This window comes from Filicampus tigris, chromosome 13 (assembly GCF_054856515.1).
Source record: "Filicampus tigris isolate MCC_2025a chromosome 13, RoL_Ftig_1.0, whole genome shotgun sequence".
NCBI lineage: Eukaryota > Metazoa > Chordata > Actinopteri > Syngnathiformes > Syngnathidae > Filicampus > Filicampus tigris.
Genome location: NC_141229.1, coordinates 14367079 through 14382503, shown reverse-complemented (window position 1 = coordinate 14382503; position 15425 = coordinate 14367079). Strand labels below are relative to the sequence as shown.

Below are 15425 nucleotides of genomic sequence, written 5' to 3'. Positions count from 1 at the left end.
ATTGTGATGTGGCCGGTGACCGTATTCAAGTACACACGTTTGGAATTGGTAATCGATCCATAATGACTATTATAAATACGTACGCTGGTTTTGCAAGTTGTCAAAAATTGGAGTTACCAAAAAAAAAAAAAACCTTTCGGTCATATGTTACTTTTCACAATGAAAGCTGAGTGCAATAACGAGGCAATCCCAAATGTGTTTATTAATAGAGTCACAGGAGACAAAAAATAATTGGTTGGTCCAAGCAATAACCTTAAATTGCCTGTCAGGAAACACATTTTGTTATCAAGCAAAACTCACGCCTTAAATTCCCTAAATTGTGGAAGTAGCTGCCATTTTTAATCCCTATATAAAGACACAATATGGACATCTTTAAACCCCCAAAACAGTACAGAGAAAATTACATTAGGCCATTGTGTCATAAGTGGAAATGTGTATTCCAACATTGAACATGTTATTTAATCAAATACCCAAGCTTACATTTGGTCTCCCATGCAGTGACGATTGTCTTACATTAAGATCTTATTACATCTTGTTCAAAATGTTTGCAAAGATAGAAAGTGTCTGACTAAACCACAATGTTTTCAGGGGTAATGTGTCCCCGAAAAGTCAAAACACTGATGAAATTATCGTTTTGAATTGCAAAGTACACTCAATAGATTCAATCATAAGATAATTTCAGACCTTTTCTTGTGCTGTGAATGAGTTTGGTATAGTCATTTGTTCCTGCACCTTCAGCGACTTAAAGGGAAAAGTACCTTCCCCCTTTTATGCGTCCATCCTGTTACTATGGCAGCCGCGTCGAGCATGTCCATGGTAACCGGGTCTGCTGGGATGTTACAGCCTCTCAACGCCTCACTTAGTCAGGGAGCAGATGTCTTGGGCAGATCTTGGTTCTCAGCCAAGTGGAGCTTTTGTCTGAACACGTACATTAAAGCTTACCAGAGACATTATGGTTATTTATATTTTAGAACTGAGTCGACAAAAAGGATACATTGAAGTGCTGAGCTCTTCCAGCTGCAAGATGAAGAAGAGAGACAGAAAGTTAGACGTGTATGAGTGGAAAATGAACCTGACACTGATACTTAACGCGCTAATGCATAACTCGTTTGCTTGTCAATATTTCCATCTGATGCCCTTCATCAAGACAAGCACAGCCACATTGGTATAGAATGAGCTCACCTACCGGCACAGGGTGGAAAAAGGGACCACTAGAATGTTGTTCTGGCCTGATTAAATATTTCATGAGTTTTCCATGATGGCTAACCAACCGGATCAATAGCCCAATTGTGGTTTTCTGAAGCACGATTTAGGCACTCTACTTTTCAGCACGCCCTGTGCAACAAAACATGAAATTGGCATTTCATTAAAAATCATTCATAATCATCTAAAAACTTTTCAGATTTTAAGGCTTCGTTTCCCCCATTGTTTATGAATTTGCACGTGATTGGGTAATTCTGAACAAAGCCATATCTCCAGTTATTAGAGGGTGTGCACACTTGTGCATCCAAATGATCTCAGTTTGTTTTTATGTCACCTGTAACAAAGCACTTTACATGAACAAAATAGCATAATACAACAACAAAGACAGTGGAAGCAATAAATTAAAACACAAATTATCATATACTGTAAACACCGGAAAACAGTTGAAAAGTGTCAGTCTCGCGTCGGGTCAAAAGCCGAAGAATAGAAATGTGTCTTCAAACGAGTTTTAAAAATGGACAGTGAGGGGGCTTGCCTAACATTTAAAGATAACTGAAAAATTGTGTTGTGTTGTGTGCTTACGTTGCCGAGCAGGTGCTCCAGGTTGTGGTCGGAGGCGCACTTCCTCTGGTCCTCGGAAAGCTCCTCCACGTGGCTGTCCATGCTGAAGTGAAGTCGCGCCAGCTTCTCCTGCATCTCGCGCACATGCTCCAGTTGCTCAAAGGAGCACACCTTACCTGCGCCACACACACACACACACAGCCGTGGGGACGTGCACATATTCTGCGCGATGTGACAGAAACACTTGCTGTATGGGTAAAATTAGCACTGGAGGTTGTGAGATTAGGCCTCTTTGGCACATTAGTTGACAGGTGACTTGCGGTAGGCTTTTGTGTCGCCGTGACGTTTTTCCTGGCTCTGCGTCTTTCTGTCTGTCTGCACCCATGCACATTTGCCAGTTGAATCCAGCTAAGGCCATCGGGTCAAATATTGTCACATGGGCAAGGCCCTAGTGTGGGGGCGGCCAAGACAGTATAAGAAACCATTTTGGACCCACTAGAACGTCTTCCGCATCTAGCAGTGTAAGGCTTCACGGACGTGTCTCAATCTTTCTGGCATTCATTAAATAATTTAGTTCAACTAAGAATATGCAGACTTCTGGTAGTTACTTTTTTGTGTGAGGAGCTGCAGGCATTAGAAGTGGCTGAAAGTCATCTTACCAAAAGCCTGCAGTTTGCCCGAGTGGAAGTCATTGAGGAGGTTCAAGAGGCCTCCTTCCATCTCTCTCACATCAGACACATCGGTAAGAAAGGAGTGCTGCAGGGGCGACGACTGCACTACTTTACTGGGCCCTGCAGGCTGGGGGGCCCTGGGCTTCTCCTTGTGGGCCCTGCAAAAGTCACAAACACAAGAAAGATCAGACACCCTAAAGTTGTTTACGATGTACCATAAAAAAGTTCTCAAATTTTTTACACCAAGTGCCACTTAAAATGTACCACCATAACTGACATCAAAATACATTAGTGTGGTAGTCTAAGGGTTTATCCCCCCCAAAAATATTTTATCCCTAAAAAGCATATTTACTATTATTGAAAGCCACTGTAACATTGTGGACATTTTGAACAGTGACACCGTGCTTCAATATTGGGGGAAAAAATGTACTTAATGATTCAATGAAAATGCACCCTACTGCATATAAGTTGAACTGAAATGGTACCTTAATAAATGTTTCAAAAAGCTATTCTTAAGGATTAAATGCAAATGTATCAAACTTAACAGTTAAATACACCTGAACTGTACCTGGGGAGAAATTATTTTTACACGTACAAGAGGGTACCCGAGTACTACTTGTCATAATCATACCACACTTTGAGAATCACTTAACTAAACACATTTGCAAGGGATAGGGTCAGAAAATAGCAAATATCCATGACTAATCGCCTAAAAGTAATCTAAATTCTCCTAGATATACTCAAATACTCCCTCAAAGTTACCAAAACATTATTGAACGTGCTGAAATACTCACCAAAAGTACTCAAGATACTCCTAGATGTACTCAAATACTCCCTAAAAGTTACTTTAATACTCTGAAATCTCCCTAAATTACCTAAATACTCATAAATCTAGTGAAATGTGCAGTAAAATTAATTCAGATATTCCTAGGTGCACTGACATACTTTTAAAAAGTTACCTATATAAATATAAATACAGGACAACAAAAACTATTTAATAATGATTAAAAATTGCAACTATACAAATTGTACCTGAATAAATGTTTGTAAGCAAACAATTCTAAATGATTAAATACAATGTACTGCACATAAAAGTTAAATACAACTGAACTGCACTTAATAAAAATGTACCGTACTCATTTTTTTAAGTTGAAGCACTCCAACTTTATGCCCAGTTTAAAGATTTCATTCAATAATTTCTTCAAGTACCACTAGAGGGAGCCTGCGTGCCACTACAGTACTTGGAGAAACACTGCCCTACCACATGCCAGATACAAAAAAGGGACTCGTTAGTACATTTACCTGGTAGTCTTGGGTGGAGCCACCACGCCAGCGAACACTTCTTTGGGCTGTCCCGCCGCCCCGACGGACCTTTTGTACTTCCCTCGGTTTTTCGGGGAGGGGGGCTGCGGCAGGCCGAGAGAGAAGGTGGCGCTTTTGCTGGCAGGCAGGACGGAGACCTTGCGTGGGTTGATGGGGGGAGGAGGCGGCTGCGGGAGGGACACTTTGGGGCTCCGCTTCTTGCGCTTGTCCTCCATCGTCCACCAAATGGCGTCTTCTTCCTGTGGAGCTCTGCAGAAATTTGGTGAGGCCATTTAGTGGATAAAAATTCATGGAGCCAGCCACTAGTCTGCCGTGGCTCTCTGTGACTATGGAAAAATAAATAATTTACATTACATTCATTTTTTAAAGGTAATTATAAATTTGAAGATCATGGTGCCCTTGTAACATGTAGAACAAAAATGTGAAATAATACTTTTTCATGTATTTTTTTTGTCAGTCAAAATATGCATCACAAGCATCGATGTGTGACACATGGTGCCAAGATGTCTAGGTTTAAGGCTGTGCGCTCGATAAACTACATTAAAAACAAATATTGTTCATAGCCTAGAGGACAGTTTACAACTGTGAGTAAAAACAAAAGTGACAAGTCACAGATTTTGTCAATAGTGTTGTTGTGGATTGTTTGTTATCTACTGACTACTCAGGTCAGTCAGTGGAGCGGAGCCCGGGTTTCAAAGCAAACGGTCAAGCGACATTTAGCGGCTATGCTACACACAAATGGAATAAATTGCTTACAGAAGTGAAATCAGCTCCAAATGTAAGTGTTTTTAAATTCAGGTGAAAAATTTTGCTTTTCGCCATTCTTTTCAAATCAGCTTCACGATACGGTCTTTTACTTTAATAAATGTCTGTAAATCTGTTGCCTGTAAATATATGTAAATGTTGCAATGTACTGTACGTTGTATTAGTGATTTCATAAGATACTTGTGTTCCCTTTGCTTTGCAAATGTATTCAGCTGTTCTGTTGTAAATGTAAATTTGAGGTGCTGTGTGAAGCGCATTGAGTTGCCCTGTGTATGAAATGTGCTATATAAAAGTTGCCTTGCCTTACTGTATGTGCATCACAAATGCTATTAAAGGCTGCCTTTCTTCAAGAAAAGTGTAGTGTGCTGTTTGGCAACAAAAACACACATTGTGTTAAGTCACTATCAAAAACAATAGAAATATTGTAATAGGAATGTTTCTTTTAAAAAGTCTGCACTTTGCAGCTATATTAACTGGGTTAACCCATCATGATGCATTTTATTTTGTTAGACACAATGCAATTACAAAGATGTCGCCACTTCATCCCCTGATGAGAATAACACAAGTCAGTACAAATGGCAGTTTTCTGATGAATTAAACGTCCTAGGAGCGCACACGCAGAAATTTTGTTTTGTGATCCACATTTTTACCACACTACACACACTACAGACATTCACATTTAAAACTATCTTTTGCTTGAAATTCTGTGGCTTTTGTTTTCAAATACATCGATTACAAATAATAAAATAAAGATGTGAAAACATCGTCTCCTGAGGAAAAAATACAAATGCGACTTACCGAATCAGTTACGCACCAGGGCATGCAATGGTCGCAAGATCATATTTCCCCAAATCTCGTTTACCACATTTAGGCGTGTAGGGATAAATAAGTACGTTTAATTTAACCTCGAAGGATCCGTGGAAATGTTGAAATGTTAAATCGCGGCTGCGATGAGCGACGCTCTGCGCAGCTGCAGCCTTTAGCAGTCTTAAAGGGGCAGTGCGCCTAAATAATATCTTAAATGTACCCTGCGCAATGTCTGGCAGGTACGACGGCACCCTTATTCCTTCCTTGGGCGCGTTATTGAGCGACACAGCAGCTAGACTCAACGTCTATTTTATGGCACAAAAAGCTCTTCTCCATTCAACAAATTATGTGCTTTTTTCTCCTATGATAGCTGAACTTCTCAAATTTGACCATCAATAGCAAACCTTCCACAATCTACGTCCTTCGTTCTATGTCCTTGACGACGCTGATTGGTCAATCCATTTTTACTGGTCTCCAATCATATCCAGTAATCTGATGTTACAATATTCTATTATCGCACACCTTACTTGAATGTGTCTCAAATTAGATACATTTAGAACAGCAGAGCCTGGTGGTATTCGGGCTGGCACAAGACAACATCAAGCTATTGGTCATTGATGGCCATTATTGGCCATCGATGGGGAATATCTTGCTTCTCCGAACCGGTTGCAGTCCTCGTTAATGCTTCCTGTTGCTCCATGTTGCCGCTGTCCGTTTTTTTCCCCTCCCTAATGAAAAGACCCTAATATGTCAATATGTCAAGGTTTCAATCATAGTTGACTTTTCCAGCATGTCATCATCCATAAAGGTTGAAGAAATAAGACAATTTTGACAAAGAAGAAAGTACAGGTATCTATGTTCAAATTTAGGTAATCACAGTAAAGGGTTGGCAGAATTATATTCAAAGTACAGGTACTTGAAAAATGTACTTGAGTTCAGTAATGAAATCTTTGTATACAGTATTTGATTACTTCCCACAAATGATTAGGGTCACTGGTGAGCTGAATCCTAATCACTTTTGGAGTGAGGACCCTGGGCTGGTCGGTTGGCAGTCAAATCGCAGGGCAAATGCTCTAATAGTCTTAACAGCCATCTCACACTAAAGAACAATTTAGAGTCTTAAGTGAACCTACCATGCATGTTTTTGGAATGTGGGAGGTAGACGGGATTACCTGGAGAGAAAAAAAACAATGCAAGCACAAAGAAAAGTGGAACCGCACATCTTTGAGGCAGACGTGCTGAACTCATACACTGCACTGCCCAGATTGTGTTATTCAAATAAATGTACAGTAATTGGAAAACAAAATTGACTGAATAATTGAATTTGTTACGTGTGCTCTAAGATTTTAGAAAAAAAATTATTAAGAGTATTACCAAAACTGACTTTTAAGCACCCACTCTAGGGACTGAAGTAGAAAAAAAAAATTAGGGAAAAATGTTAAAGGAGAGGAAACACACCGACAACGTTTTAAGTAATACAAAAATATTTCCTTTTTTATTATGACAGATTGGAACGAAAGCATGACACAAAATGCAATTTGTAGAAAAAATACAGAGCTCTTGAGCATCTTCTTGAACGCATCCCACAATAACTTACACCTAACTGACTTTCTGGTCTGATGGGCTGTTTGAATAGGCGTATGCTTTGCCTAAGACAATTCGGTCTCTCAGAAGCTTGAAGAAGGCATAATAGTTACTGAAGAGGATCAGTGCCAGCGATATGGTCTGATGCCACTTTTCGGAGCATATCAACGAGTAGAGCTGGTAAAAAATCATGGTGCCCTCCAGGATGATGAGGATGTTCAATATTCGTAGCGGCTTGTTGAAAAAGAACTGCATGTGGAAAAGACAGAACGAGTCAGTTGTGAGGCAAAGAGACCTGATGCCAATTGCTTCATCTGCTTTAGCACAAATTATTGTTAGGAAGTTAATACAGTGCTACTATGAGATACGACTTGTTCAATTCCATGCCCATGCTTGGAAGTCAAAATACTTTTATCTCAGATTATCTACTCCTATTGAAATGAATGAAAACGCCACTAATCAGTTCCAGCTTCATTCACAACGCTGAATTTATTGCTACAATACAGCGCGCATATCTAAAATTTTTGCTCACAATCAAAAGCAGAACAGTGGCCGAACGACATCTCGTATCTCAAGGCACCACTATACAGATAGACTGCTAGGATTACTCACATAGAAGCGATAATGGGACACATCTGACGGTACTGCGACATTGTAGTGGCCTGTCGCTTTGTAGACATTCTTATTATGTTTGACCAGGACTCCTTGCGGCCACATGTATTCTTCCGTCCACCTGAGAGGAGACACAGCACAGAAAATATTTCCGAATCATCCTCCATTCAACAAAAAGGCATCTCTCAATGACTGAGTTTCCTCGTTAACTGTGAGAGTACGCACGAGTGCTGGAGGACGTTGGAGCAGAGGGACGGGTCTACTTTCTGCCAGCAGCCCAGGTGCGCTGCAGCTTTGTGGAGCAGGTCGCAGTAGCGAGGTGGCAGTAAGTGTCTCATGAGGATGACTGACGTGCTGACTGACACCAGGATGAAGAGCTCACAAGACCAGCGTTTGTCCACATACTGTGTGCTCTAAATAGAAACAAAGGGGGGAACAATCCATGAAGTGTAGCATAAATGCTCTGGTACTAAGACAGTGATTCTCCATGAATAGTATGTGTGGCTCCCTCTAGTGGTTTGTGAAAAATCACTGAAACAAATGTTCACTGTGGCTTCAACTTTTTTTTTTTTTTGTTAAGTGTAGTTCAGACGTATTTAACTTAACTACTATACAATTGCAATTAATACTTCTAATAATTATTTGGATAAAATTTTCATTCAACGTATGTGCAATACATTTTTTGCATCAATACTAATAAGAGGTAATCAGGCTTGGGTGTGGCCCATGAAAATGAGCTCAGCTTTCAAAAAAAATGTGATGAGCCATAGTTCATTCATGATTTAATAAGGGGAGGCAGGTACTTTTTTTACACACGGCCAGGTAGCTTTGAATGGTTTTTGCGCAAGTGGCAGTCTGTCGAGGTTGGTAGTTGGAAACGCTAACGGAAGCCGGTTTAAAATCATAGGCCGACCGCCCTATAGGTGATTAAAAAATTTTCCGCACGGATAAAAAGGCGGATTGGCGGACAGCGGAAGGGTAGTCGGACTGTGAATTTTTAGTAAAATGCCCAGCTCTGATTGTTTTTTCAAACAATGCATAAATTCCATTCATTCATTCATTCATTATCCAAACCGCTCATCCTCACAAGGGTCGCGGTCATGCTGGAGCCTATCCCAGCTGTCTTTGGGCAGTAGGCGGGGGACACCCTGAATTGGTTGCCAGCCAATCGCAGGGCACACAGAGACAAACATCCGCACGCACAATCACACCTAGGGGCAATTTAGACAGTCCAATCAACTTACCATGCATGTTTATTGGAATGTGGGAGGAAACCGGAGTACCCAGAGGAAACCCACGCAAGCACGGGGAGAACATGCAAACTCCACACACGGAGGCCAGAGCCAGGATCGAACCCACGACCTCTGAACTGTGAGGCAGACGTGCTAACCAGTCAACCACCGTGCCGCCCGCATAAATTCCAAAGCATCGATATTTGTAATCAAATTTTTAAAAAGTGTATAAAAGGTTAACCTAGTATACATCAAAACATAATTTAATTCCATCGTTTTTATTTTAAATTTGTTCAATTTGTTTATTTTTTCATATTGTATTAAGCAGCCAGAACAGAGACGTGTTCCAGCTCAATAGGTTCCATTTCCAATTCTGTCATCATCATGACACGTTGCCATTGCTTGCCAACCTTCACAAAAAAAAAATTAAAAATTAAATAAATTATGCCTAAGTAAAAGCAAATCACGTTGAATTCTTTAGAGTCCCGCTAAGCTGTCTCATGAGCTTGGCTGACTTAAGGGGTATTCACATTTTAAAGTTCCGTTGCGTATTAAACACCTGTGAATATCTCACCTTGACAAACCAGACGGGAACAAAAGCCACATAGTACGCACTCAGCATGGAGCTGACCAGCACCTCCTTCATTCTCCAGTTAAAGTCCATCTTGAGGAACTCCACCTCTTTGCGGATCAAGTCTGGGGAAAGGCAGCAGGCGTGAGTTGGCATGACCTGGACGCCGTACAGCTGGCTGGTGTGCTGCTTCCAGGTTTCCTTGAGCACCGTCAGGTAGTCCCGCCCCCGGCCCACGCTGCCCATCTCTTTTGAGCCAATGCTGGCGATGGGGGAGAGGGGACCTGCACGCCGGAAGTCGCAGCTCAACCGAAAGAATGGAATATACATCCCAAATCTGTAACAGACAGGAGGTACAATTAAGAGCTTTTACAATGATAGTTGTACTGCAAATGCGTGATTATTTAATGCCCACCCAAAATGGTTTGTAACTGCCTATGGATGATACAACGTGGTTGTAAATTTGGGTTTTTCCAGCAAGTAACGGAAGAAATCTGAATTTGTGAATGGCAAATCACAAATGTGTGTGGGCCCACTATAGTGTTCACGGCCCACCAAATAAACGAAGCAGACAAGAACGATAGCCTCCTCACACGAAACCACAGCAGGTCCACAGGTGATGAGTGAGACAGAGTGTGCAGTGAAAGCAACAGCAAATCACGTTGGACCGAAGCAAATCAATGCGCTCTTGTGTCCCTGTACAATGTCCACATTGTCAGCGCCTATTAACAAGCAGAGAACTGTCCACCCAACTAGCAAGAGTGACTTTTTCCTGTTTACTGGCTGATTGCTGCGTCATTGTCAAGCTAATGCTCAGAGAGGTGAGCTAACGTGTTTAATAAGCCTTGTTTCCACCAAGCAGTTTGATGTGGTACATACAACAGCTCCTTACACTGTAGCTGGCTGCTTTTATTTACTCAACTACAAAGAGACCAAAGCAATTATTATGGGTAAAGTCGGCACCTATGATCCCCCAATGAGGGCCTATGGTACAAAATATATATTAATGGTTCTAATACATGTATACAGTAATATTCATGAATATGATGTTATATTAAAGCCTAACTCTGTGTAACATAGTTGCAAAGTAATTCTCAGAAACAGAGGTTATACAACAAATTATTACTTAAAAGAAAGTCAACCGAAACATATTCTTTTTAAGAATATGTTCTATATGGGGCCACTAGTTGAAACATGGCATTCTGAATACTATTGAGTTTGTAGAATATAAATTAAGCAGCAAAATGCACCCATTTTTAGCCATCCCAAGGGGCATCCATTTTGTCACCTCTGTCGACTGAAAATGACATCGAAGTTGCTCAGGTGAGCAACTGTGATGTCATTTTCAGTGGACAGAAGTAGCAAAATGGCCGCCCCCTGAGCTAGCTAAAAATGGGTGGATTTCTCATATTCCATAAAGGCGATATTAATCAGAATGCCTTGTTTCAACTAGTGGGCCAGCATAGAACATATTCTTGAAAAAAACATGTTTGGGTTGACTTCCCTTTTCAGTGATTCACTGGAAAGATAAAATCCTCAAGTTTTTGTCAGCTCATACAGCAAATGTTTGAGTTTGTCAAGAAAAATGGTGATATCTGCTAATTTTTTGAACAGCCTAGTGTTTGCTTTTCTTCACTTTTCACATTATAACTCACATGCTATGATTTTATTCTTAATGCAACTGCAGCTATCGCTGACCAACCTACACATTCTCCGGTGAAAATAAAATCCAAATTAGGGTTAAGTGTTTTCCAACTATGTAAGGCAACAATTTCCCAATGAACAAAAATGTTTTAACAAAGCAACACGCTGATGTGCTTAGCAGGACACATCTTAAAATATGACGTGTGAAATGAAATAATGATAATAATGCACAGACCTAAGCTAAGAAAGACAACACAATTCTTCAAAGACACAAAGTAAACATTTAGAAAAATTAACAAATACAGATCGTCATATTATTATTCATATTGTCACAAACACAGAATTGTCATATTTAGTAGTTAGATGTTCAATGAAAAGGTGCAATTATTGTGAAGTGAAGAATAGTAATTTAATAATTCTGGATTGAGTTGGGACAATAATACAGATAACTCTGTCTTTGACAAATACCTTTTAAACTTTAATTGTCCCAAGGGTTAAAAATTTGTCAGAAAACAGATTATGGAATTGTGTCTTATCAGGAGAAGTAATGAAGTTGTAAATGTAACAGAGATAAGAAGAACGATTTGAAACTTCAACAAACAACGTATTTGGAAGTAAAGAAAATAAGTGCTTATTAAGAACAACATTAAATTTGTGGTTGCGCTTTCCACTATTTGGTGACAAAAGTGCTGTAGCTTTTAGGCACATTGTTAATCATCGTGTTAACACTAGAGTGGCGTGGGGACAAAATTGAGGGAGGGAACTATGTCAGTAACTTGATTAAGTGTGCATCTAAACGTACTCAGTAGCTCAAGGTCCAAAGTTCCCTGAATACAACATACATGATGGTACTCACGGGTAGCAGAGGAAGAGCAGGCTTAGCACAGAGTAAGTTCGGAAGAGATAAATGAGGGAGCGGCACAGACTCCAGCCCGTCAGCGTTAGCACAGCAAACCGTGCCATCACTAAGAAGATGGAATGAGGAAATGACAGTTTCCCACTCTGTGATGCCTGCAGGGGAGCCAAAACAAAAAGGAGACACTTCATTTCTATCATAATATGTATCAAAAAGTCAATTGTAATTAGCACCTTTCTGATTTTTTTTTTGTTCAAGCCTAACCATTATTAACTTATCTTACTAACTTACTCATATACAGTTGTGGTTAGAAAGTGACATGCACTCAAGGGCATGAATGCCACATTAATTGAGGAAAAAAGATAAGAATTGGCTGCAAGAATATAAATGAACTAAAATATTGAAAACTACACAGCTCCTGTATGCGCAACGTACAGTTCAGTCGGAAAGTATTCACAGCGCTACAGCCTAATTTTTAACTGGAATACCACACCACCACATGATGACATGGTAATCGCTGTCTTGAAATTGCTCCAAAATAGCCAAGCTTGTGAAATTTTTTGTTTTTTCCATGTTCTCATTATGGGATGTTGTGTTTTAATATTTTGACAGAAAAATATATTTTTTTTTTAAAACTTTAATTAAAATTATGGTAATTTATTCCATTTGGGAACAAGGCTGTTGGATACTTTACAGATGCACTGTACATCCAACCTAAATCATTTAATAACCTATGCTGAAGGCTATAAAATGCATTTTTCCAAAATGCCTTTTTCTAAAATACCTCCTTCAACACTGTTGGTTCAGTTTTAACTTGACATGACCAACCCATAGTAATCTATCTAATCACAACTATCTGTGGAGCTGTTGTATGTTGTTTATTTCTGAAAACGTGACAACTTCAGCAAACAGTGTTAAAAGAGATAAAAAAAAACAAAGACAAATGTTCTCACCTCTTTTACAATTGCTCCGATTAACCTCCGAGCCAGAATGATGACTATGAACACGAGCATGTTATAATCAATCAGGTGGAAGTTCTGCAAAACAACATGAGGGTTTAAGGGTAGCTGTGCTACTTGGATATATGCTTTAAAATGTTCCTTCACATTTATCTAATAATGCTTGGAGGAATACACATCAAAATGTGAGAATATGGCTATGCGGTCAATGACGAGACACGCCGACGAAGGCAAATCATGAATGTCGCTTTTTACTCGACACAAAACTGGCTGTTTACACTTTTTCTGCCCTTTCATGTCTATCATCCCTTTTAAATAGAGAGGGGGAAACAGTTACATACAATGACCGTTTTTTTGTATACTAGATAAAGTATAAGTATAAATGTATATATCGCTGCTGGTTAAAAGTACCCAGAGAGCACGGGAAGAATCTGCAAACTCCACAAAGGTAGACTGGAGTTGAGATTCGAACCCCAAACCTCAAATCTGTGAGGCAGAAGTGATAACGGCTCTCACACCGTGCTGCCTAGCTATTATACTTTCTGTACAATTGCATGGCAGTTAAGAATGTTAAACTATACAGTTAATAAAGTGAGATAATGTGAGAAACATGATGACGTCCTCATCACTGTAAGTACTCACCAGAGAAGTGTGCGAGGGAGGATGTGATGGCGGGTACCACCACACAGTCTTGTAGATGTTGACATATTGGACAAAGAGGGCAATGAAGTGGCAAAAGAAAAGGTGGAGCTCAAACAGCACATTGTGATCCACAGGCAACTCTGGGATCTTGCAGTGTTTCAAGGGTACCACTGTCTGCGCAGCCAGCGGAGGGCTGGACATGCAGGCTCCCGTACCACTCCTGCAAGGGGAAAAAAACAAACAAAACACAGTGGATTAGGCTCGTTACGCTTTTCTGCATGCTGCGAGCGGCCTAGCAAAGGATTCAAACGAACCTCGTGCGAGATCGCACCCCGGTGACCGGCGAGCTGGTGGAGTGGTTGCCATTGCTTACTGAGCCTGGTTCATTGCCAAGTGGGGGTCTGCAGTAAGTGGTGCGGTTTGCCCCTCGTCTTCCACCTGCCATTCCACACACCCACACAGCACACTCCTAGGGGATTTCTCTCCTTGCAATAAGACCTGTTTAGAGGAGGGGGAACTGTCACGACAACCTGATACAGTGTATTTGCAACTATAAAATGATGCTATTTAAATGGCCGACTTTAACTCGCAATTACAGTATATTAGGAATCATATTTTGCCCGAAGGTGTGGTCTAAATAAGTATAACGCGTGTGATTGTGCAATCTTATAAACTATATGTTCAGTACGTTATATATGGTAACTGAAGTCATAAAGATTGCAATTCTAATGAACATGTGTCACAAACTTGCAAACTATTTCGCACTTGCTGCACAATCTTCCCATAGAATTTTACTGACTACACTAATCTACGTCGCATAACCGTTTTATAAAGCAAGCGGGAAAACGTTTCCGTCCAAGTCATGAGACACAAGCTGCAAGAACATGGAAGATGTACAATGACGACTGGACACGGAGGGTCTTTCCGCCAAGACCATGCTTGATTAAATACAAAGATCGGAGGCCTAAAGTCCATGAAGCGAGCTAGCTAGCGTTCAGCAAAGATATTAAACTGATACATAGGAAGATGAAAGCCTACCAGCGACAGTGTGTCAAATATTGCTTCGCGGCATCAATTTCCACTTAATGGCAATAGAGTTTTAGAAGAACTACTGAGATACTAGTGTGTTTTTCATTGAAATCGCCAAAGACATTCATTGTTGTTGTACAAGTGGCCGCTGATAGACGGCAGCGCGGATGTTAGCAACCAGAGGGCGGAGTCTCATTTAAAGGGACAGTGCCTGTAAGGTGGAAAATGCAACGTCACGTGTACGCTTACGTTTGAGACTAGAACGAATCACGTCTGCTTTACAGTGCTGAGGTCTGTGGTTCGTGTCTCTGCGTTTGCCCTCCTTGTGGCGTTTTGACATCTCTCCTCGTGCTTGTGTTGATTTTAGCCAAGCATGTTGTTAGATTGATTGAAGTCCTTGAGTGTGAACTGTTGTCTGCAGCAGGATGCCCAAACCTTTTCCACTGAGGGCACCACACGTCACGTTGGCAAAGCATCATAGTTATAAACATTTAAATGAAAAACTGAGTATTTTAAAATTTTCATTTTAAATTGTGTTACCGTTAAACTCTTAAACTTTTTTTTTTTAATGTTTGAGTGCAGGCATTTGATTATTGTTAAAGATATGCCACTAATGGCCCCCGTGCCAGTTTGCACACCCCTAGTCTACGTGTCGTGTGATTGTCTGGCGACTAGTAGAGTACACCCCGCCTCTTGCCTTTGTGACAAGGCACTCAGGCGACATTTGGAGTACAGTACAGGCAATTTTACAAATAACTTATTGCGATCTGGAGGCTCATATACCTTTGCCACATCACCTTTTTACATTGTGAAATCCCAAGTGTTTTGTGCAGCTGGTGAGATAAAACTGCCACAACAGGACAGATTTTAAATACAAAATATCCCCATAAGTATCAATAAAAGCTTTTTTTAATTAACCTGTGGCGACCAACTGATGTAGTGATCTACAGTATTGACATTTGTATT

At 40.4% G+C, this 15425-nt stretch overlaps 2 protein-coding genes across 2 annotated transcripts; both read right to left on the bottom strand.

The window, feature by feature from the left end:
• Window positions 1-176: 176 nt before the first annotated feature.
• ccdc28b (coiled-coil domain containing 28B) lies at window positions 177-5502 on the bottom strand. The gene is made up of 6 exons (XM_086049852.1): window positions 5322-5502; window positions 3738-4007; window positions 2424-2593; window positions 1786-1940; window positions 995-1017; window positions 177-918 (listed from the first exon to the last, which is right to left on the bottom strand). Exons 2-6 carry the CDS (start codon window positions 3971-3973, stop codon window positions 864-866), a joined length of 639 nt encoding a protein of 212 aa, XP_085905978.1. The 5' UTR covers window positions 3974-4007; window positions 5322-5502; the 3' UTR covers window positions 177-863.
• Window positions 5503-6796: 1294 nt separating this feature from the next.
• On the bottom strand, window positions 6797-14658 carry tmem39b (transmembrane protein 39B). The gene is made up of 9 exons (XM_086050562.1): window positions 14469-14658; window positions 13745-13928; window positions 13431-13650; window positions 12783-12866; window positions 11830-11984; window positions 9333-9666; window positions 7752-7939; window positions 7527-7647; window positions 6797-7163 (listed from the first exon to the last, which is right to left on the bottom strand). Exons 2-9 carry the CDS (start codon window positions 13873-13875, stop codon window positions 6930-6932), a joined length of 1467 nt encoding a protein of 488 aa, XP_085906688.1. The 5' UTR covers window positions 13876-13928; window positions 14469-14658; the 3' UTR covers window positions 6797-6929.
• Window positions 14659-15425: the final 767 nt, after the last annotated feature.